The 21,324-nt window shown below is 44.2% G+C and overlaps 1 protein-coding gene across 1 annotated transcript; it reads left to right on the top strand.

Moving 5' to 3' along the window:
* Positions 1-475: 475 nt before the first annotated feature.
* LOC311143450 (dnaJ homolog subfamily C member 10-like) lies at positions 476-17,128 on the top strand (the record flags this gene model as incomplete). The annotated part of the gene is made up of 21 exons (XM_084179266.1): positions 476-709; positions 1,077-1,245; positions 1,408-1,458; positions 1,568-1,650; positions 1,867-1,998; positions 2,487-2,658; positions 3,146-3,189; positions 3,287-3,418; positions 3,632-3,721; positions 4,055-4,165; positions 4,289-4,403; positions 4,617-4,744; positions 4,978-5,094; positions 11,465-11,566; positions 11,773-11,928; positions 12,619-12,752; positions 12,924-12,977; positions 13,105-13,252; positions 13,787-13,909; positions 15,568-15,684; positions 16,067-17,128. 21 exons carry the CDS (start codon positions 476-478, stop codon positions 16,076-16,078), a joined length of 2,424 nt encoding a protein of 807 aa, XP_084035392.1. The 3' UTR covers positions 16,079-17,128.
* Between the last annotated feature and the right edge of the window lie 4,196 nt (positions 17,129-21,324).

Here is a 21,324-nt window from a genome sequence, read left to right as displayed (position 1 = left end):
CTGAAAATAACAAGGTACTTGGACCTTAAGGAGTAGCGCTTAGTACATATTGGGCTACTAAGTTAGCTAGCTAGCCTGGGCTCTGTACACTGAAATAGCTAGCTAGCCTTGTAGCTTGTGAAGAAGTAATTGATGCAAGATCCTTGCCAAATTATGATCGTATGATCTTGCATCTCTGCAAAGAAACACTGATCTGAATTACATGTAAAGTGTTACAACTGTGTTCATAGTTAGCTTAATTTGCCTTACCTTGCTAACTTGGCCAATTATGTCACCATTCAATCATGTCTCTAGTAGAGGTCACGATCTGAGAAATCACTTTGTAATTATTTCGATCTTTCTTTACACAGGCAGACGTCAGAACATTCTAGGGTTGTTTGTCCTACCTAGGGTGAGGTGTGTGTGACACTAACAACTTCAGAGATCCAGCACTGAAACGTGTTACACTGTGTGTTTACTGAGGAGACCGGTGGCCATGGAATCTCTACCACCAGCAAAATCAAAACTAGCCTGTCAAGTTCAGAATCCAGGGCAGATGCCTTGGAGCAGACTTTTGCTGGGTTCCCTGCTTGTCTTCAGTTGCCTGGTAGCTTCTGTGTCCTCTGAGGATTACTATAAGTTACTAAAGGTGTCCAGAGAAGCCACAACCAGAGAAATACGACAAGCCTTCAAAAAGCTGGCTCTGACCATGCACCCAGATAAAAACCCAGTGAGTAGTCTTCCCTATATCATATATTAGATGTTCAAATCAGTTTATTGGTCACGTATACAGATTTGCAGATGTAATCGAAGGTGCAGTGAAATGCTAGCTCCAACAGTGCATTAATGTTACAATACACACAATCCCATTTTTTTTACATAAATATATATATATATACTTTTGTAACATTTATCATAGACTATACCATAAATATATCACAAAATACTGGTGATTTCCTAGCCTGGTCCCAGATCTGTTTGTGCTGTCTTTCCAACTCCTATGGTCATTGTCATGCCAAAACAGCACAAACCCATCTGGGACCAGGCTAGTGATTTTCCACGAAGTCCAGAACTTGATTTATGTTCTCATTTCCCAGCATGATGAAACTGCGCACGACAAGTTCCTGAAGGTAACCCGGGCATATGAAGTTCTGAAGGATGACAATCTGAGGAAGAAGTATGACAAGTATGGAGAGAAGGGTCTGCAGGACGAGCAGCAGGGAGGAGGACGATATGAGAGCTGGAACTACTATAGAAATGAATTTGGTAAATCGTTTTTAAAGTAGTCTAAGATTGTGAAATGCAAACATTGACAAGACATATGAAGAAAAGTCATTGATAGGCTACAGCTAACGACATGCAACATTTTCAGTCATTTCCTTTGGGAAGTTGGTGTGACTTATCATACTCTTGTCTTTTTTTCTGCAGGTATCTACGATGATGACATAGAGATTGTCACTTTAGATAGGGGAGACTTCGGTAAGTGATGTCACACTATTCCAAACCTTCAGAGCCAACTTTCCTTGTGGTATGTTTGGTTGTTGTGGTACATTTTGTTGTGATACTGACTGGATATTTACTACCATAGATGCAGCAGTGAACTCTGGGGAACTCTGGTTTGTCAACTTCTACTTCCCTCGTTGTCATCACTGTCATGAGTTGGCTCCCACGGTAATACTTTCCTCACTCACTCTAAAGGTGCAATCTGCAATATTTACTGCTATTCATTGGTTGTTTCATATACTTAATTAGCATCCGTTGAACAGTAGTAAATATTGCAGATTGTACCTTTTTTGTAAATTATTTTATTCATCCTTTGATAATTGTTATCTATGTTTAATATTTCAACATGATGTTATGTTACTTATTGTGTTTGTGTGTCCGCAGTGGAGGGAGTTTGCTAAGGAGATGGATGGAGTGATCAGGATAGGAGCAGTGAACTGCGGAGACAACAACAGACTGTGTCGCAGCAAAGGCATCAACAGCTACCCCAGCCTCTACATTTACAAAGCTGGAATGGTAGGAGGAACATCACTGCTTCCTTTAGGATGGCTCTGTCATGCATCACTTAGCCATTGTTTTGGCGAATCATTCAATCTGGTTTAACCTCTAAACGTGGAGGGGGGTTCTACTAAGCTAACATGGAATTGTTTTAAGATGGTCATACCATGGATCATTTAGCTATTTGATTTAGAGTTTTAGGACCCCTGTATGTATCAAAAAATACAAAAATATTAGATAAAATATTGAATTTGGCCTTTACTGCTGTAGCCCATAGAAACACATTGAATAACACATTAATAAATAGCAAAACAGACATTTAGCTCATGAAATATTTTTTTTTTTTTGGACACATTCTTTTTGTAAAAGTTTTGTTTGTTTATTATGTTACTTAGATTGACAGACGGGTGCGTCAATAGACTCTTAAAGTGGTTTAACCAGGCTACATATCACTGATCATGGTGTTAGGAACAACACTAAAATTGACCTTTTCTGTCTTCTAATAGAATCCAGAGAAATACTTTGGAGATAGGTGCAAGGAGAGTTTGACTAAGTTTGGCATGCAGTTTGTGGTGAGCGGAGTTACAGAGCTGTGGCAAGGCAACGTCTTCACTGAGATTGAGGCAGCGTTTTCATCTGGAGTTGGATGGCTGATCACCTTCTGTTCTGACTCAGGAGGTAAGACGGGCTATTAAAGGGAAACTTCGGGATTTTGGCAATGTCTACTTCCCCAGAGTCAGATGAACTTGTGGATACCATTTTTATGTCTCTTTGTGCAGTTTGAGGGAATTTGCTTACTAGCGTTAGCGCAATTGCTAACTAGCGTTAGTGCAATGACTGGAAGTCTATGGGAACAGATAGCTGTTCCCATAGACTTCCAGTCATTGCACTAACTCTAGTTAGCATTGGCTCGCAAAACTGCCTCTAACTTTCTTCAAACTGGACACAGAGACATAAAAATGGTATCCATGAGTTAATCTGACTGAAGTAGATAAATAGCCTCATTGCCTGCAACCCTTTAAGGGTTATGTTGAGATGCTTTGTCATGTTTACAAATTAAGAGACTCCTAGTCGGAATTGGTGAAACCAGTATCTCACAAATGAACTTGGTATGACTGCTTTTCTATATAGTTAAAATACTGTCTGTTTTGATATCTTTTCATAGACTGTCTAGAGTCACAGACGAGGCACAAATTAGCAGGAATGTTGGTAAGTCCTCATTAAACCCATGCTGTATGCTTACCTTCCCATGAACATACTTTGTTATTTTGACTGATTATGTCTCCTCCTCTCGTGTCCTCATCAGGAGGGTTTAGTGAACGTGGGCTGGATGGACTGCTCTACACAGGCTGAGTTGTGTGACAGTTTTGAGGTGACCACCAGCACAACAGCCTTCTTCCCTCCCGGCAGTTCACTGAAGAGCAAGGGCAGCGTGCTGGTAAGAGAGGCCCATAGTTTTGTTTGCGCACAGTAAAAACAAAAGCAAGTACAATATGAAATGTATTTGTAGGTGAGATAGAGAAACCTAGGAGGGTTTATGAAGAATCCTCACCATACATCGCTAAGATAATTTATAAAAATGTTCTATCGAGATGCTATGATCGAATCGTAACATCGTTTTACAACAAACACATTGGTTTTATCACAACAGTTTCTGCAGAGTTTGGACACCAGAGAGATCTATGGAGAGGTGATGCAGCATCTGCCTGACCTGGAGGCTCTTACTAAGGACACCTTTAAGGTACAGTAATAATAACCCAACAATAAATCTAATGTACAGTAAAAATCGTTGGTGGGGGTTAGTTCTTAGCACAGCGTCTGCTATGGCTGTGAAGTCCAATCCGTGAGAGGCAGACCCGGCTCGGATGTTCTGGCTGTTTCAGTGGTGCCCTGTTTCCTCATTTTTTGTATTAATAGGCCTACCTACTAATGGTAGCCGCAGATATTTGATATGAAATCGTCTATTGTCTGACATAATTTCAGTTGGGAACACACCTGTAGTGGTGAAGCTGAAATATTTAGGAAAAATACAGTTATTCTGTTGTGTTCTATTCTGTTATACATATGTCTCTAGAGTAAACTGGCCCATCATCGGTGGCTGGTCAGTTTTTCCTTTGGACAGAAGACCATAGAGTCTCATGAGTATAAGAAGCTCAATGCTTTTCTGAAGGGGGCCCACATACAGGTAAGGTGTAGCTTGGAATCTACACTGAATATTGCTCTATATCGTTTCACTATTGATTCACGGCACTGTTTCAGTCTGGATACTTTCTGTTTAAAATGGACAGTATTTTGTGCTTTTTCTCAGGTGGGAAAGGTGGACTGCCTTACTGAGTCAGAATTGTGTGGCTCCTTCTACATTCAAAAGCCCTGCATCGCGGTCTTTAAAGGCCTTGGGATTCATGACTTTGAGATACACCATGGTAAATCCACGTCTTATTCAAACACAGGAGTTTTGTATTTGTTTTTTAATTCACTCTGCGTATCTTTTCACTTGTTGTTGTACAGTATATACATATGCACATTTTATGTATTCATTTATTGTGTTTTTTATCATGAGTGCTTGCTGAGTAAGATTTCCAATGTATTCATTATAAATGGCAAATAAACTTGCAACACTGTTTCGACTCTTCCAGGGAAGGATGTGCTGTATAACATTGTAGCATTTGCTAAGGAGAGTGTCAGCGCCCATGTCACCACTCTGAGACCAGAGGACTTCCCCAGTGATGGCAAGGAGCCCTGGATGGTTGACTTCTTTGCTCCTGTAAGTATCAGTCTAATGTTAGTGACTAATGCTTTACTTGCTTATCAATGTTCACAGTTGACTACATGTTTGAAAAGATAGGTGTGGCTATACTAAAATAATAATCCGTTGGTGACTAACATTAATCCCTGAAAGTAAACAGACATTGTTGTGTAAATTGGACTAGAGCCAGTTGATTTGGCAGAGACATTGGGTTTGGTCCATTAACAAATACTAACACTGTTTCCTTGTAGTGGTGTCCGCCCTGTCGTGCTCTCCTCCCTGAGCTGAGGAAAGCCTCGATCCAGTTGTTTGGTCAGATGAAGTTTGGAACACTGGACTGCACCGTGCACGAGGGCCTTTGCAGCGTGGTGAGTGTCTGGAGAACATACCAAAACCAAGAGATGTGGTATTCTTCTGTATATTTCATGATAGAGGCCTAGATGTATTGAGGAGCCCGCCATCTAAGAATGTCGCTCTAAAATTCCACAGTAAATAACTAGGCCCCAGAGTTTAACTAGGTCCCCAACTCCTGGCCCCACCCCATTTTGATATCTGAAAATTGTCACGACCCCAACCATGTGAAAAAAATTGTGGAATTAACAGCCAATGTTTACTTTTTTATTTGGGGCTATGGCAGTCAATTGAAAAGCATTCTAACAGTTTCTGATTGTCTTCTCAACTCACCGTCACATACTTTTAATGTGGGACTATGACAGTCGATTGCAAATTAGTCAGACATAATCTCTCTTCTCACCACCACTGAGATGGGTGTGCTTGATGCATGTCGTGCGCACCTCATCTCTGCTGTCACATCCAACCTGGATCAATATTTGGTTTTAATGCAGATGAGAGCACTGAATCCAGCTTCACACAGATATGAGCTGGCGAAGGGTAGCCTACCATGAGTTTATGGTGCTTTCAAGACAACTGGGAACTCTGAAAAATACGAGGTCAAATCATGACGTCCGTGATCTTTAGGCCCGAGTTCCTTTGTTGGAATTCAGAGTTGGAGGACTGTTCAAATCGTTTCTTTTAGAGTTCCCAGTTGTCTTGAACGCACTGAAGTCGGAGATTTCCGAGTTCCCCGTTGTTTTGAACACGGCATTAATGTTCAGAGGGAGACGGCAGGTTATTCCCTTTGAGTCAGGAAACAAAACTCCTCCGTAGTGACCCGTGAATGCATTCGGTCACATGACGGCTCGATCAGCTGTTCGATTTCACTTACCGGCATGCCAACTGAGCCATGATCAGTCAAATGGATTGGGAAGTATGTCCCAAAGTGCTCTTCCAAGCATTGGAGGTGAGCGCTACTCCTTAAGGTCCAAGTACCTTGTTATTTTCAGAGGTAGACTGGTTCTGGCAGCCAAAACAGCCAAATACTCCATCTAAGTGTGACTCGATTCTCAATTGCGATACCGTTCTAGAAACATAAAGCCCTTTACTTTCATATCATTTAGATTAAGATTAACCACATTACAATGATTTTGAGATACAAAGACTATATATTTTATTTTCAGGATTTTGGAAATTCTCCCGCGACCCCATTTTCATATCAGGCGACCACCACAAGCAGATGCCGGCACTAAGACTGCACTCAGCAAGCAAACAAGAAAATGCTCACCCAGATGCGGCGCTTGTAGTGGCTGGGGATTTTAATGCAGAGAAACTCAAATCTGTTTTACCTAATTTCTCCTGTGCAACTAGAGGCAGAAAAACTCTAGATCACCTTCATTCAACACACACAGACTCATACAAAGCTCTCCCTCGCCCCCATTTGGCAAATCTGACCATCACTCCATCCTCTTAATTCCTGCTTACAATAAAAAACTAAAACACGAAGTACCAGTGATGCGCTCAATACGGAAGTGGTCCGATAAAGCGGACGCTAACTTACAGGACTGTTTTGCTAGAACAGATTGGAATACACTATACACTGTATGTATACAAAAGTATATGGACACCCTTTCAAATGAGTGGATTCAGCTATCTGAGCCACACCCGTTGCTGACAGGTGTATAAAATGGGGACCCAGCCTTGCAATCTCCATAGCCAAACATTGGCAGTAGAATGGCCTTACTGAAGAGCTCGGTGACTTTCAACGTGGCACCATAGGATGCAACCTTCTTCAAATTTCTGCCCTGCTAGAGCTGCCCCAGTCAACTGTAAGTGCTGTTATTATGAAGTGGAAACGTCTAGGAGCAACAACTGCTCAGCTGCGAAGTGGTAGGCCACACAAGCTCACAGAACGGGACCGCCGAGGGCTGCAGCACGTAAAAATCGTCTGTCCTCGGTTGCAACACTCACTACTGAGTTCCAATCTGCCTCTGGAAGCAATGTCAGCAGAATACCTGTTCGTTGGGAGCTTTATGAAATGGGTTCCCATGACCGAGCAGCCGCACACAAGCCGAAGATCACCATGTGCAATGCCAAGCGTCGGCTGGAGCGGTGTAAGGCCATTGGACTCTGGAGCAGTGGAAACGTGTTCTCTGGAGTGAGGAATCACGCTTCACCATCTGGCAGTACGATGGAAAATCTGGGTTTGGCGGATGCCAGGAGAACGCTACCTGCCTGAATGCATAGTGCCAACTGTAAAGTGGTTGAGGAATAATGGTCTGGGGCTGTTTTTCATCGTTCAGGCCCCTTGGTTCCAGTGAAGGGAAATCTTAACGCTACAGCATACAATGACATTCTAGACGGTTCTGTGATTCCAACTTTGTGGCAACAGTTTTGGTGAAGGCCCTTTCCTGTTTCAGCATGACCCCGTGCACAAAGCGAGGTCCACACAGAAATGCTTTGTTGAGATCGGTGTGGAAGAACTTGATTGGCCTGCACAGAGCCCTGACCTCAACCCCATCGAACACCTTTGGGATGAATTGGAATGCCAACTGTGAGCCAGGCCTAATCGCCCAACATCAGTGCCCGACCTCACTAATGCTCTTGTGGCTGAATGGAAGCAAGTCCCCCAGGCAATGTTCCAACATCTAGTGGAAAGCCTTCCCAGAAGACTGGAGGCTGTTATAGTAGCAAAGGGGGGCCCAACTTCATATTAATGCCCATGATTTTGGAATGAGATGTTCGACGAGCAGAAGTCCACATACTTTTGGTCATGTTGTGTATGTTCCGGGATTCATCCGATGGCATTGAGGAGTTTACCACATCAGTCAGGCTTCATTAATAAGTACATCGAAGACGTAGTCCCCACAGTGACCGTACTTACATATCCTAACCAGAAGCCATGGATTACAGGCAACATCCGCACTGCGCTAAAGGCTAGAGCTGCCGCTTTCAAGGAGCGGGACACATCCGGACGCTTATAAGAAATCCTGCTACGCCCTCCAACAAACCATCAAACAGGCAAAGCGTCAACACAGGACTAAGGTCGAATCCTACTACACCGGCTCTGACGCTCGTCGGATGTGGCAGAGCTTGCAAACTATTACGGATTACAAAGGGAAACCCAGCCGTGAGCTGCGCAGTGACACAAGCCTACCCGACGAGCTAAATGCCTTCTATGCTCGCTTTGAGGCAAGCAACACTGAACCATGCATGAGAGCACTAGCTGTTCCGGATGACTGTGTGATCACGCTCTCTGTAGCCGATGTGAGTAACCTGTTTTTTAAAAGGTCTTAACATTCACAAGGCCGCAGGGCCAGACGGATTACCAGTACGCGTACTCGGAGCATGCGCTGACCAGCTAGCAAGTGTCCTCACTGACATTTTCAACCTCTCCCTGACCCAGTCTGTAATACCCATGTTTCAAACAGACCACCATAGTCCCCGTGCCCAAGAACGCCAAGGTAACATGTCTAAATGAGTATCGCCCCGTATCACTTACATTTGTAGCTATGAAATGCTTTGAAAGGCTGGTCATGGCTCACATCAACACCCACCATCATTCCAGACACCCTGGACCCATTCCAATTTGCATACCGCCCCAACAGATCCCCACTCTATTGCACTCCATACTGCCCTTTCCCAACTGGACAAAAGGAACACCTACGTGAGAATGCTGTTCATTGACTACAGCTCAGCATTCAACGCCATAGTTCCATCCTTCTGCAATTGGATACTGGACTTTCTGAAGGGCTGCCCTCAGGTGGTTTGGGAAGGCAACAACACATCTGCCACGCTAACCCTTAACACCCGGGCCCCTCAGGGGAGCGTGCTTAGCCCCCACCTGTACTCCCTGTTCAACCACGTCTATGTGGCCCGACACAACTCCAACACCATCATAAAGTTTGCTGATCGTGGTAGGCCTGATCACCGATGACGATGATACAGCCTACATGGAGGTGGTCAGAGACCTGGCAGTGTCATGCCAGGACGACAACCTCTCCCTCAACGTCAGCAAGACAAAAGAGCTGATCGTGGACTACAGAAAACAGAGGGCTGAGCACGCCCACATTCACATCAACAGGGCTGTAGTGGAGACGGTCGAGCTTCAAGTTCCTCGGTGTCCACATCACCTAAGGACCTGTCATGGTCCAAACACACCAACATAGTCATGAAGAGGGCACGACAATGCCTCTTCCTCCTGGTATAGAGGTCCTGGATGGCATGGGCCCTCAGATCCTTAAAGAGGGTAGTGCATACGGCACAGTACATCACTGGGGCCGAGCTCCCTGCATCCAGGACCTCTATACCATGCGGTGTCAGAGGAAGGCCCTAAAAATGGTCAAAGACTCCATCACCCAAGTCAGCCTGTTCTCTCTGCTACCGCACGGCAAGTGATACAGGCGCGCCAAGTCAGGGACCAAAAGGCTCATTAACAGCTTCTACCCCATAGCCATACGACTGCTGAACAGTTAATTAAACTGCTACCTGGACTTTCTGCCTTTCACCCCCTACCTACATGTACATATTACCTGACTCAATCACCCCAACTACCTCGTATCCCAGTACATTCACCCGGTACCGGTACTCCTTGTATATAGCCTCGTTATTGTTATTTTATTGTGTTACTATTTTATTTGTATCTAGTTTCTTACTTTCTAACTGCATTGTTGGGAAAGGGCTCATAAGTAAGCATTTCACGGTATAGTCTACACTTGTTGTATTCAGCGCATGTGACATAAAATTTGATTTTGTGATTGAACTAAATAATATTTGTTTCATTCAATGGAGTTACCTTAGTATGACTCATACATATCTGCAAAGCATTTTATTTCTTACTGCTTTCCACTGGGCTGTATGGCATACAGGCGTAGTAGGGCTATCATTCCTCTCTGGCTGTGTCGTAGTAAGGCGTAGTAGGGCTATCATTCCTCTCTGTCTGTGTCGTAGTAAGGCGTAGTAGGGCTATCATTCCTCTCTGGCTGTGTCGTAGTAAGGCGTAGTAGGGCTATCATTCCTCTCTGTCTGTGTCGTAGTAAGGCGTAGTAGGGCTATCATTCCTCTCTGGCTGTGTCGTAGTAAGGCGTAGTAGGGCTATCATTCCTCTCTGGCTGTGTCGTAGTAAGGCGTAGTAGGGCTATCATTCCTCTCTGGCTGTGTCGTAGTAAGGCATAGTAGGGCTATCATTCCTCTCTGGCTGTGTCGTAGTAAGGCGTAGTAGGGCTATCATTCCTCTCTGGCTGTGTCGTAGTAAGGCATAGTAGGGCTATCATTCCTCTCTGGCTGTGTCGTAGTAAGGCGTAGTAGGGCTATCATTCCTCTCTGGCTGTGTCGTAGTAAGGCGATCTAGTGATTTTATATTTTCGATCCTGGTTACCGACGTTAATCCTTAGTCCGGTCTCTCCGCTGCAGCCCTTCAGCCTCTAAGTGATGAAGTACAGATGACAGTCAGTGCTTTTACATTTTAGTAATTTAGCAGACGCTGTTATCCAGAGTGACTTACAGGAACAATTAGGGTTAAGTGCCTTAGTCGAGGGCACATCGACAGATCTTTCACCTAGTCGACTTGGGGTATTCAACCAGCAGCCTTTTGGTTACTGGCCCAACGCTCATACCCACTACATTTACATTTACATTTTAGTCATTTAGCAGACGCTCTTATCCAGAGCGACTTACAGTTAGTGAATACATATATATTTTTTTAATACAGCCCCCCGTGGGAATCAAACCCACAACCCTGGCGTTGCAAACGCCATGCTCTATCAACTGAGCTACATCCCTGCCGGCCATTCCCTCCCCTACCCTGGACGACGCTGGGCCAATTGTGCGCCGCCCATGAGTCTCCCGGTCGCGGCCGGCTGCGACAGAGCCTGGATTCGAACCAGGATCTCTAGTGGCACAGTTAGCACTGCGATGCAGTGCCTTAGACCACTGCGCCACTCACTGCGCCACTAGGCTACCTGCAGCCCCTATTAGAGTGACTGTGGGAGCCCACTGCAGCGGAATCTGGTTAGGATAATTGAACAGTAAATGAGTGAGAGACGGCCGGGTATCGGCTTGTCCACCCACCACCACACCACCTACTGGGGATTAAAACCTGGGACTACTGCCCTCCAGGGAATATCTTCTATCTGCCTGACATGGATGTAATATTGAATCATTGGTCAAAATCAGTGGCAGCAATGCCAATTCAGTATCCACAGGGATGTGACTTCTCCTGATTTTAATCTGACATCCTCCATTCATATATTGGAACTGGCCTTTCCCCTAGCCAAACTCAAGATGTTCTGATCAGATCCCTGAGTATCAACCAAATTGTAAATGCGTTTCTGGTTTTGATGGATAACTCAAAGTAGCAGTAGCTACTACAGTAATTTAACGTATGTCCTATGTGCCTGTTTTCAGTATAATATCCATGCCTACCCGACCACGGTAATCTTTAACAAGTCCTCCATCCATGAGTACGAGGGCCATCACTCTGCTGATGGAATCCTGGAGTTCATACAGGTGAGAAGCTTACAATTAGCCTAGTTTGCAGTATGGTGCTGTCTCCTTGCGAGCCAGTGCTTATAGCGCCAGAGAGGTTTAAAACCAAGAGACTCAACATATGGTTACCGTACCACTCTCCAATTGACAATGGTTCTGAATTTCCAGGCCCTTTATACAATAGAGCCCCACTGTAGTGACTCCTCTGATTCTCCCCACTTTTCCAGGACTTGGTCAACCCCACAGTGGTGACCATGGACCCAGACAGCTTTGTAGAGCTGGTAAAGAGGAGGAAACACAGCGAGACCTGGATGGTGGACTTCTATGCCCCGTGGTGTGGGCCCTGTCAGGCTTTGCTGCCTGAGTGGAGGAGGATGGCACGGGTAGGTACTGGTTCTATAGGGCAGGAGGCCCTGGGCACTAGGTACTAGGCAGTAGGATGGTGGACTTTTATGCCCTGTGGTGTGGGCCCTGTCAGGCCTTGCTGCCTGAGTGGAGGAGGATGGTAGGGTAGTAGGCTGTAGAGAGTAGGTGTTAGGCAGTATGCTGGTAGACTTCTATGCTCCCTGGTGTGGGCCCTGCCAGGCCCTGCTGCCTGAGTGGAGAAGGGTGGCTTGGATAGCTGGTAAGTAGCAGGCAGTAGGTTGTAGGCTGGAGAGTAGGCTGTTGGCAGGAGGGAGTAGAGAGTAGGTACTAGGCAGTAGGTACTTAGGTAGAAGGATGGTAGACTTCTATGCTCCCTGGTGTGGCTGGGTGGACTGTACGGGGTAGGGTAGTAGGCTGTAGGGAGTACTGGTATATCTGCCCTGCTGCCAGAGTGGAGGAGAATGGCACGGGTAGGCACAGCAACAGAGCTTCCACTGATGTGTTCTCTGGATATCGGGTGGCTTGAATCTAGCAAAGATATATATGGTATGAGCATTATCACATTTCATTCTAGGGTGGGTGGGTGTCATCAATAAATCCAACTAAATGCATTTGTCTCCAAGATTTTCTAAATGGTCGTCCACTCGAGCAAATAATTAGTATTCCTCCTGGTTTTCTGTCTGCTGATGTCTCTTCTGTCTCCTCAGGCGCTGAATGGTATGATGAAGGTGGGGACGGTGGACTGTCAGAAACACCACTCCTTCTGCCAGGGAGAGGGGGTCAGAGCCTACCCTGAGATACGCCTCTACCCTCAGAACGCCAACCGACGAGACGTATACCAGTATGTACCTTACTGTCCTTTCACAAGAGTTTCAGAAATGCTTGATTCAGACCCTAGTCTTACAGTACCTATTTACATGTTGTACAGGTTACACTAAGTTTACATGTTGTAAAGTTTACCTTAAGTTATGTTGTAAATAAATAAGAGTGCTGTTTTTATTTCTCTCACCAGGAGTTACAACGGCTGGCATCGAGACGCACACTCTCTCAAAGTCTGGGCTATGGGGTATGTTCTCTCCTCTGTGTTTCTTATGTTAGCCTGTCCTAGCCTTTTATCAATCACTATTAGAGGAATATTTGTATCTGATTTGTATTCAACAGAAAGGAATTTATGCAGTCTGTCTTTGTCTTAGCACTCTCCCAAGAGCGTCAGTGGATCTGACTCCAGATGACTTCAGGAACAAGGTGATGGAAGGGAAGGATCACTGGGTGGTGGACTTCTATGCTCCGTGGTGTGGGCCATGCCAGCACTTTGCCCCAGAGTTCGAGGTCCTCGCTCGGGTAAGATATCCTCTCCACTCCCACCATCTCTCAAACACTTGTTTCTGGGCCCATTTTCATAAAGCGTCAGAGTAGGAGTGCTGATCTAGGATCAGGTCCCCCCCCCTGTCCATGTAGGCTAATCATAATAATTATCATATAAATGGCTAAACTGATCTACTCTGAGACACTTCATGAATATGGCTCCTATTCATGTTTATAATATGAGTCCATTGTTATTTTAATGTGAAGCGGCTGTGTTTCTATGGTAGAGCGAAGTTATTGTATCTGCATCTCTACTCATACTGTGCTTCCAGCGCTAGGCTGGTAACAGCTTAACAGTAACAGTGGAGTGCCTTGTGTGTCTTTGCTCTGAATAATGTAATGGTTCTGAAGTGTCTGAGTCACTGGGCGGCCATGTTCTTTTATTCATACACTTTATCTCTACTGGGGAAAGAAACACCGGGCGGCTTTGGCCCTATGGGCCCTGGTCAAAATTAATGCACTACAGGGAATAGGATGCCATTTTCTAATGCAGACTTTGTCTTTGTCTAGATGGTGAAAGGAAGCGTGAGGGCAGGGAAAGTAGACTGTCAGGCCCACTACCAGACCTGTCAATCAGCCGGCATCACAGCCTATCCCAGCGTCCGATTCTACCCACACCTGGTCACCAAGAAGGTAAGAGACTCCTGATTGGTAGTTTTTTATGTATTAGCTATTTATCCAGGTAAGTTATTGAGAAGATAACACATTATTGTACAATAACTTCACCAAGAGGGTGCAATGATACAAATAAGCTGCTATGATGAAAACAAACTGTATCTGACATCTTCCTGTCCTTGTTAGACTGGAAAACACGCTACAAGTTAGACATTTGGTTAAATAAAGGTGAAATAAAAAAATAAAAAAATTTGATTACTATGTATCAGAAGTTCTAGTAGAAAGATATTCTTGTTAAACTGTATATTTATTTATTTAGTATTTTGCTTTGGGAACCTCTTGCCTAAAGTTGTTTACCATTTAAAATTTCTGGAGAGGCCCAGTCAGTCCCCCATAGTAGAGGTCTTCATGGATCCACCTGTACCCTAATACCCGAGACCCAATCTGGGACCCGCGCAGGTCCGGATCAAGAATTCTAAATAATGTCATGGGTGTCTGGGTCAGATCTGATATGATTGTCACGGGTCTCGGGTATGTGTAATTTTAACTGACTTGTCCGGAAGGGCCCGTACATATCCGAACGCGACTGCTGCAGTAGAGTGAAATGTTATCATTTATGCTGCTGCTCTTGCTTTCACAAGAATGAAAGTTGTTGTTGGCCAATCATAAGTCATCAAAGCGACAATAGGCTACAGTCAGAGCCTCCATGTCTGGCAAAAGTTAGGAGATATCTAATCAATGGAATTAAAACTTAAAGGAGAAGGATAGGCTACAACGACCAAGAGACCAGTGGAGGCTGCTGAGGGGAGGACGGCTCATAAAAATGGCTGGAATGGAGTCAATGGAGTGCTATCAACCACAAGGAAACCACGTCTTTGTGTTTGATACCATTCCATTGACTCCATTCCAGCCATTATTATGATCCGTCCTCCCCTCAGCAGCCTCCACTGCAAGAGACAACAGGTTGGCTGCTACTTAATATTCTGAATGGAGTTGTTGTTATTTGTAACTGTAGGATGAGAAAGCGCATTCACTGCAGCTTCAATTAGCCTAGCTAGTTAAAATTAGCAAGCTTCTCCCGGTATGATGCAGTGAAGATGGGTACTATGTCATCCTATTTGATGATACATTTTGTAGCTATGGCAGCTATTAGTCTACTTTAGCACGAGTCGGCTTGGTTGATGGCTGTCTCTCCCTCCCTGCTCACAGTATGGCCCCTCCCCCGCCTGCTTAACCCCAATTGCTCCTGTAAGTCGCTCTGGATAAGAGCGTCTGCTAAATGACTAAAATGTAATGTAAAATGCTAGAGCAGCACCCCTCTCCCTCCTCTCTCGCTTGATCAGCACCAGTTAATAAAGTAGCGTAAAAAAGTACTTTTCTGCTGCTTCCCTCAATCTGATCGGACCGGGTCTGGATCCAACCAGGTCTATACGGAACGGGTCTAGTTGTCCTTGGGTCAGTTCGGAACGGGTCTCTATATAAAAAAAAAAAAAGGTCAATTTCGGAATGGGTCCAACTGTTTGGACCCGTGAATAACTCTACCTCAGAGCACTCTTCCCCTTACTAATCCCTCATCTCCGTCTCCATCCCGCCATCCCTCCCTCCATTATCCTTTCATCTATCCCTCTATCCACCCATCCCTCCGTCCCTCTATCATACCTCCTTCTGTCCCCCAGCGTGACCAGGGAGGGGAGCACGTCAACAGCCGGGATGCTACTAACATTGCCGACCTCCTCCGTCAGAGGCTCCAGCAGCTATCTCCATGGTTACATGGCAAGGCCGCCAACTTCAAGGTAAGCTTCTTACGCGGTTCAGCAACTCCGCAATCACCATGTTGCTTTTTAATCTTAGCTACCTCTTGCTTTTTGCAGTCGAGCAGAATTATATTATTCTCTGGCATAGACTTTTAAGTGAGAGTTTGGCTTCTGGCTTCTGGATTTACTGGCTTAACTAATTCAGCCAAGACGACTGCTAATAGTCTGACTGAAGTGATTGTGGATTGTGTTGGCTCAGAATATCGAAGTATCAAACTGAAATATGAGATATTTTATCAACCTCACTTTGTCGCAGTATATCCGTGAATGTTCACCACCGCAATTGTAATCCAAATGGATCATGTTGTAATATTTGAATAGCATGTTAAAACGATGAACTTTTCGTTCTTTCTTTCTGCAGGATGAATTGTGAGTTCAAGAGGGTCGATTAGGAAGATCCAAGATTCACTGAGATGCTTTTCCTTAAGGGAAATGTAAACAAAGAACAGTCAAACCCACACACAGTTAACAAACAAATTGAGAAGAGAGGATTACTGCCAAAGAACATTAGCAAAGTAGACGTTATCGAACGGTTACGTCAGTATTGTCGGTCTGTCAAAACTGATTCAACGATTCAGAAAGACTGACTCACTGTCCTGTCGTAAGTTTGACTAGTTATATAGGTGGAGTGTGTCCATACGGTAGGTGTTGACCTGCCTGGTATCTGAATGTACTGTCTGATGTAGGTTGGGGACAATATATTTTATGTTTATTTATGATGATACAAAATGGCAGTTTATCAGTTTATAATGGGCTTGCCAAATTCAATGCCACTCGTGTTGATTCAACTTGAACCATTTGAGTGTCGCGAACAGTGTTTTATTCATTCTGTGAAGTGACCACACTGTACTGAATGTGGTGGTGGTATAATGATAATGGTGTTTGTCTGCTTAAAGTAGCCTAATTGTTCAGTATGCAACTGTATCACAAACACACACACACACACACACACACACACACACACACACACACACACACACACACACACACACACACACACAAACACACACACACACACACACACACACACAGTTTAGAAAAAGGAACCCTGGACACTAAAAACAATTAACAGGAAATATGTTGCCAATACCCTCCACATCATTAATTTATCTGTTACGGTTTGCCATCACTGAAGTGTGGATGGGAATAATTTGATTAGTTGTGGGATGATGCAGTCTTGCAAAAGTTTACTGTCATATTATAAATGTGGGAAAGAGAGCACAGTTCTATATCATGTCCTTGTAGTCTGGTATTTTCAACTCAAAATACTATCCTTGGATGATGTTTGATAATAACTTATGTGGGAACTTATGGTCTTGAAAATGTTGATCGTGTCCCCTTTAAGACAGTCCTTCTCTTTTCCTTTTCAAGTTGTTTTGCACAGACCCTTGTATGGAATAAATGTCGTGTTTTTTAAACATTCTTCCATTTTTTGTTGAATGGCATTTTGACTCTGTATCAGTTCCCCAAATATCCACTAGATGGCAGCAGAACAGTGGTATTCTCATGCTTCGCTCAGGTTTCAAGTTTTAATGTCACATGCAGAAGTACAGTGAAATGCCTTTCTTGCTAGCTCTAACCCCAACAATGCAGTAATGAATAACAATGTAATACTAAAAATAAGAAAACGATAAAGTGAATAAGCATACTAAATACAGGGTCAGTTCCAGTACCATATTTACAATGTGCAGGGATACTGGATCAATAGAGGTAGATTTCAAATGTAATTTGTCACATGTGCTGAATACAACAGGTGAAGACCTTACAGTGAAATGCTTTCTTACAAGCCCTTAACCAACAATGCAGTTCAATAAATAGTTCAGAAAATAATTACTAAATAAAGTAAAAAATAAAAAGTAACACAATAAAATAACAATACCAAGGTTCTATACAGGGAGTACCGGTACCAAGTCAATGTGCGGGGGTACAGGTTAGTCAAGGTAGTTTGTACATGTAGTTAGGGGTAAAGTGATAGATAAAAAAACAGCGAGCAGCAGCAGTGTAAAATCAAATGGGGGGTTAATGTAAATAGTCCGGGTGGCCATTTGATTAATTGTTCAGCAGTCTTATGGCTTGGGGGTAGAAGCTGTTAAGGAGACTTTTGGACCTAGACTTGGCGCTCCGGCACCGCTTGCCGTGCGGTAGCAGAGAGAACAGTATAAAAAAAATGATGTATGCACTCACTAACTGTAAGTCGCTCTGGATAAGAGCGTCTGCTAAATGACAAAAATGTCAAATGTAAATGTAAACAGTCTGACTTGGGTGACTGGAGTCTTTGACTAGTATATTGGTCCGGGATGGCAGGAAGCTTGGCCCCAGTGATGTACTGTAGCGCCATACGGTCGGATGCCGAGCAGTTGCCATACCAAATCTTTTCAGTCTCCTGAGGGGGAAAAGGTGTTGTCGTGCCCTCTTCACAACTGTCTTGGTGTGTTTGGACCATGATAGTTTGTTGGTGATGTGGACACCAAGGAACTTACCTCTCGACCCGCTCCACTACAGCCCCGTCGATGTGAATGGGGGCATGTTCGGCCCTCCTTTTCCTGTAGTCCACGGTTACCTTCGCTTTCTTGGGCACAGGGACTATGGTGGTCTGCTTGAAACATGTAGGTATTACAGACTCAGTCAGGGAGAGGTTGAAAATGTCAGTGAAGACATTTGCCAGTTGGTCCGCGCATGCTCTGAGTAAACGTCCTGGTAATCTGTCTGGCCCCGCGACCTTGTGAATGTTGACCTGTTTAAAGGTCTTGCTTACATCGTCTACGGAGAGCGTGATCATACAGTCGTCCGGAACAGCTGGTGCTCTCATGCATGCTTCAGTGTTGCTTGCCTCGAAGCGAGCATAAAATGTATTTAGCTCATCTAGTAGGCTCACGTCACTGGGAAGCTCGCGGCTGGGTTTTGATATTTTGATTTGTTTAACACTTTTTTGGTTACTATGTGATTCCATATGTGTTATTTCATAGTTTTGATGTCTTCACTATTATTCTGCAATGTAAAACTAAAGAAAAACCCTTGAATGAGTAGGAGTGTCCAAACTTTTGACTGGTAGTGTATGTGTGAGCAAATGATGGAGAGCGTGTTTGAATGTGTGAAGTATCCGTGTGCGTAGTGTGTAGGGCCCTGTGAGTGTGCAGAGACACAATAAAATAGAAGGTCAACTCAGTCTGTGTAGCAGTCTTATGGCATGGGGCTAGAAGCTGTTCAGGAGACTGTTGGTGTCAGACTTGATGCACCGGTACTGCTTGCCGTGTGGAAGCAGAGAGAGACGTCTATGGCTTGGATGGTTGGAGTCTTTAACGATTTACCGGGCCTTCTTTTCACACCGCCTGATATAAAGGTCCTGGATGCCAGGGAGCTCGGCCCCAGTGATGTACTGGGCTGTCTGCACCACCCTCTGTAGCACCATGCGATCGAGGGCGGTGCTATTGCCATACCAAGCAGTGATGCAGCCAGTCAAGATGCTATCAATGGTACAGCTGTATAGCTTTTTTAGGGCCCATGCCAAACCTTTTCAACTTCCTGAGGGGGAAGACTGCGTGTTTGTGTGGACCATTTTAAGTTCTTAGTGATTTGGACACTGAGGAACTTGACGCTCTCGACCTGCTCCACTGCAGCCTCGTCGATGTGGATGGGGGCGTGTAGTCCACGATCAGCTCCTTGGTCTTACTGACGTTGAGGGAGGGAGAGGTTGTTGTTCCGGCCGGGTCACTGACCTCCCTGTAGGTTGTCTCATTGTCGTCGGTGATCAAGCCTGCCACCGTCATGACGTCAGCAAACTTGGTGTTGGAGTTGTGCGTGGCTACGCAGTCATGGGTGAACAGGGAGTACAGGAGGGGACTAAACACACACCCCTGTGGGGCCCCCGAAGGTCAGCCTGGCGGTGTGTATAATACAGTGTTTATCCAGCCTGGCAACATTATATATATTTTGTTTGCTCATTCCATCTCAATGCAGTTAATGGGATAATTAAAGCATTTTTTAGGAGGATTCTGCCAGCCGTTGTTGGCAGTAGTGTAAAGTACTTCAGTAAAATCTATTTAAAGTATTCGTTTTTAAATAGTTTTTTTGGGTATCTTTACTTTACTATTTATATTTTTGACTACTTTTACTTCACTACATTTCTAAAGAAAATGTTGTACTTTTTACTCCACACATTTTCCCTGACAACCCAAAGTACAGTAGAATTGTGAAATTCACGCACTTATCAAGAGAACACATGGTCATCCCTACTGCCTATGTGTTGGAGTGTGCCCCTGGCTATCCGTAAATTTTAAAAACAAGAAAATGGTGCCGTCTGCTTTGCTTAATATAAGGAAACTGAAATGATTTATACTTTTGATACTTAAGTATATTTAAAACCAAATACTTTTAGACTTTTACTCAAGTATTATTTTATTGGGTGACTTTCACTTTTACTTGAGTAACTTTCTATTAAGGTATCTATAGTTCTACTCAAGTATGACAATTGGGTACTTTTTCCACCACTGATGGTTGGTACGAAGTTTGATGCCTGTCCAGACTAAATGTGTATTTTGGGTACATGTCTGTTTGAACTATTTCAAATATAAGATCCCAACTATTTTACACTGACTGTACTTCTGTTTAATTCGAAGTACTAGAGTATTTAGTATTCATAATGACTTTTGAACAGTTTAGTATATCCATCTTTTGACTGAGTTTATTTTGAAACTAATAAATTGGTATTTTCAGTATTAGAGGGCACATGTAGTTACGTTTCCCTACCAGGGCAGATTACTTTGTTCCTGTGATAAAATAACAATATCTAATCTGTCACTCTTTTGATGGAAGAGAACCTAGAAGACACGTAACATTACACTGTACATGTCATGTCTCCATTCAAGCTAGTGCTACCCAATACTTCACTAACTGGCTCCCAGAAGATATTATCCTCTGTCCCTCTCTATCCTTCTATCTATGCTTTCCTGTCTCTATCTGCTCTGTGCTCTCCTATCATTCTACTCCCTCCTTCCATAGTTTGGCTGCTTCCAGAAGATCTCCTCCCTCTATCCTTCTCTCTATCGCTCTCAGATGACAAAATAAGGTGGCCTGACTGTCATCTGTGCAGTGTTATCCAAAATCTGCTGACAAAAGGTTTCCTGCTCCTAGAACCCAGGCTCTGACTGACTGCCTGTGTTCCAGCTACAGTCCATTCTCTCTGACAGTGGTGAGAAAGTAACAGAAATAATAACCTTGGTATGAAGAAATCAACTGTGGGAGCAATTATTAGGAAATGGAAGACATACAAGACCACTGATAATCTCCCTCGATCTGGGGCTCCACGCAAGATCTCACCCCGTGGGGTCAAAATGATCACAAGAATGGTGAGCAAAAATCCCAGAACCACACGGGGGGACCTAGTGAATGACCTGCAGAGAGCTGGGACCAAAGTAACAAAGCCTACCGTCAGTAACACACTACGCTGCCAGGGACTCAAATCCTGCAGTGCCAGACGTGTCCCCCTGCTTAAGCCAGTACATGTCCAGGCCCGTCTGAAGTTTGCTAGAGTGCATTTGGATGATCCAGAAGAGGATTGGGAGAATGTCATATGGTCAGATGAAACCAAAATAGAACTTTTTGGTAAAAACTCAACTTGTC

The sequence above is a fragment of the Coregonus lavaretus genome, assembly GCF_964263955.1.
Source record: "Coregonus lavaretus genome assembly, chromosome: 16".
Lineage (NCBI taxonomy): Eukaryota > Metazoa > Chordata > Actinopteri > Salmoniformes > Salmonidae > Coregonus > Coregonus lavaretus.
Note: the sequence above shows the minus strand (reverse complement) of the source record. Positions and strands in the feature narration are given on the sequence as shown.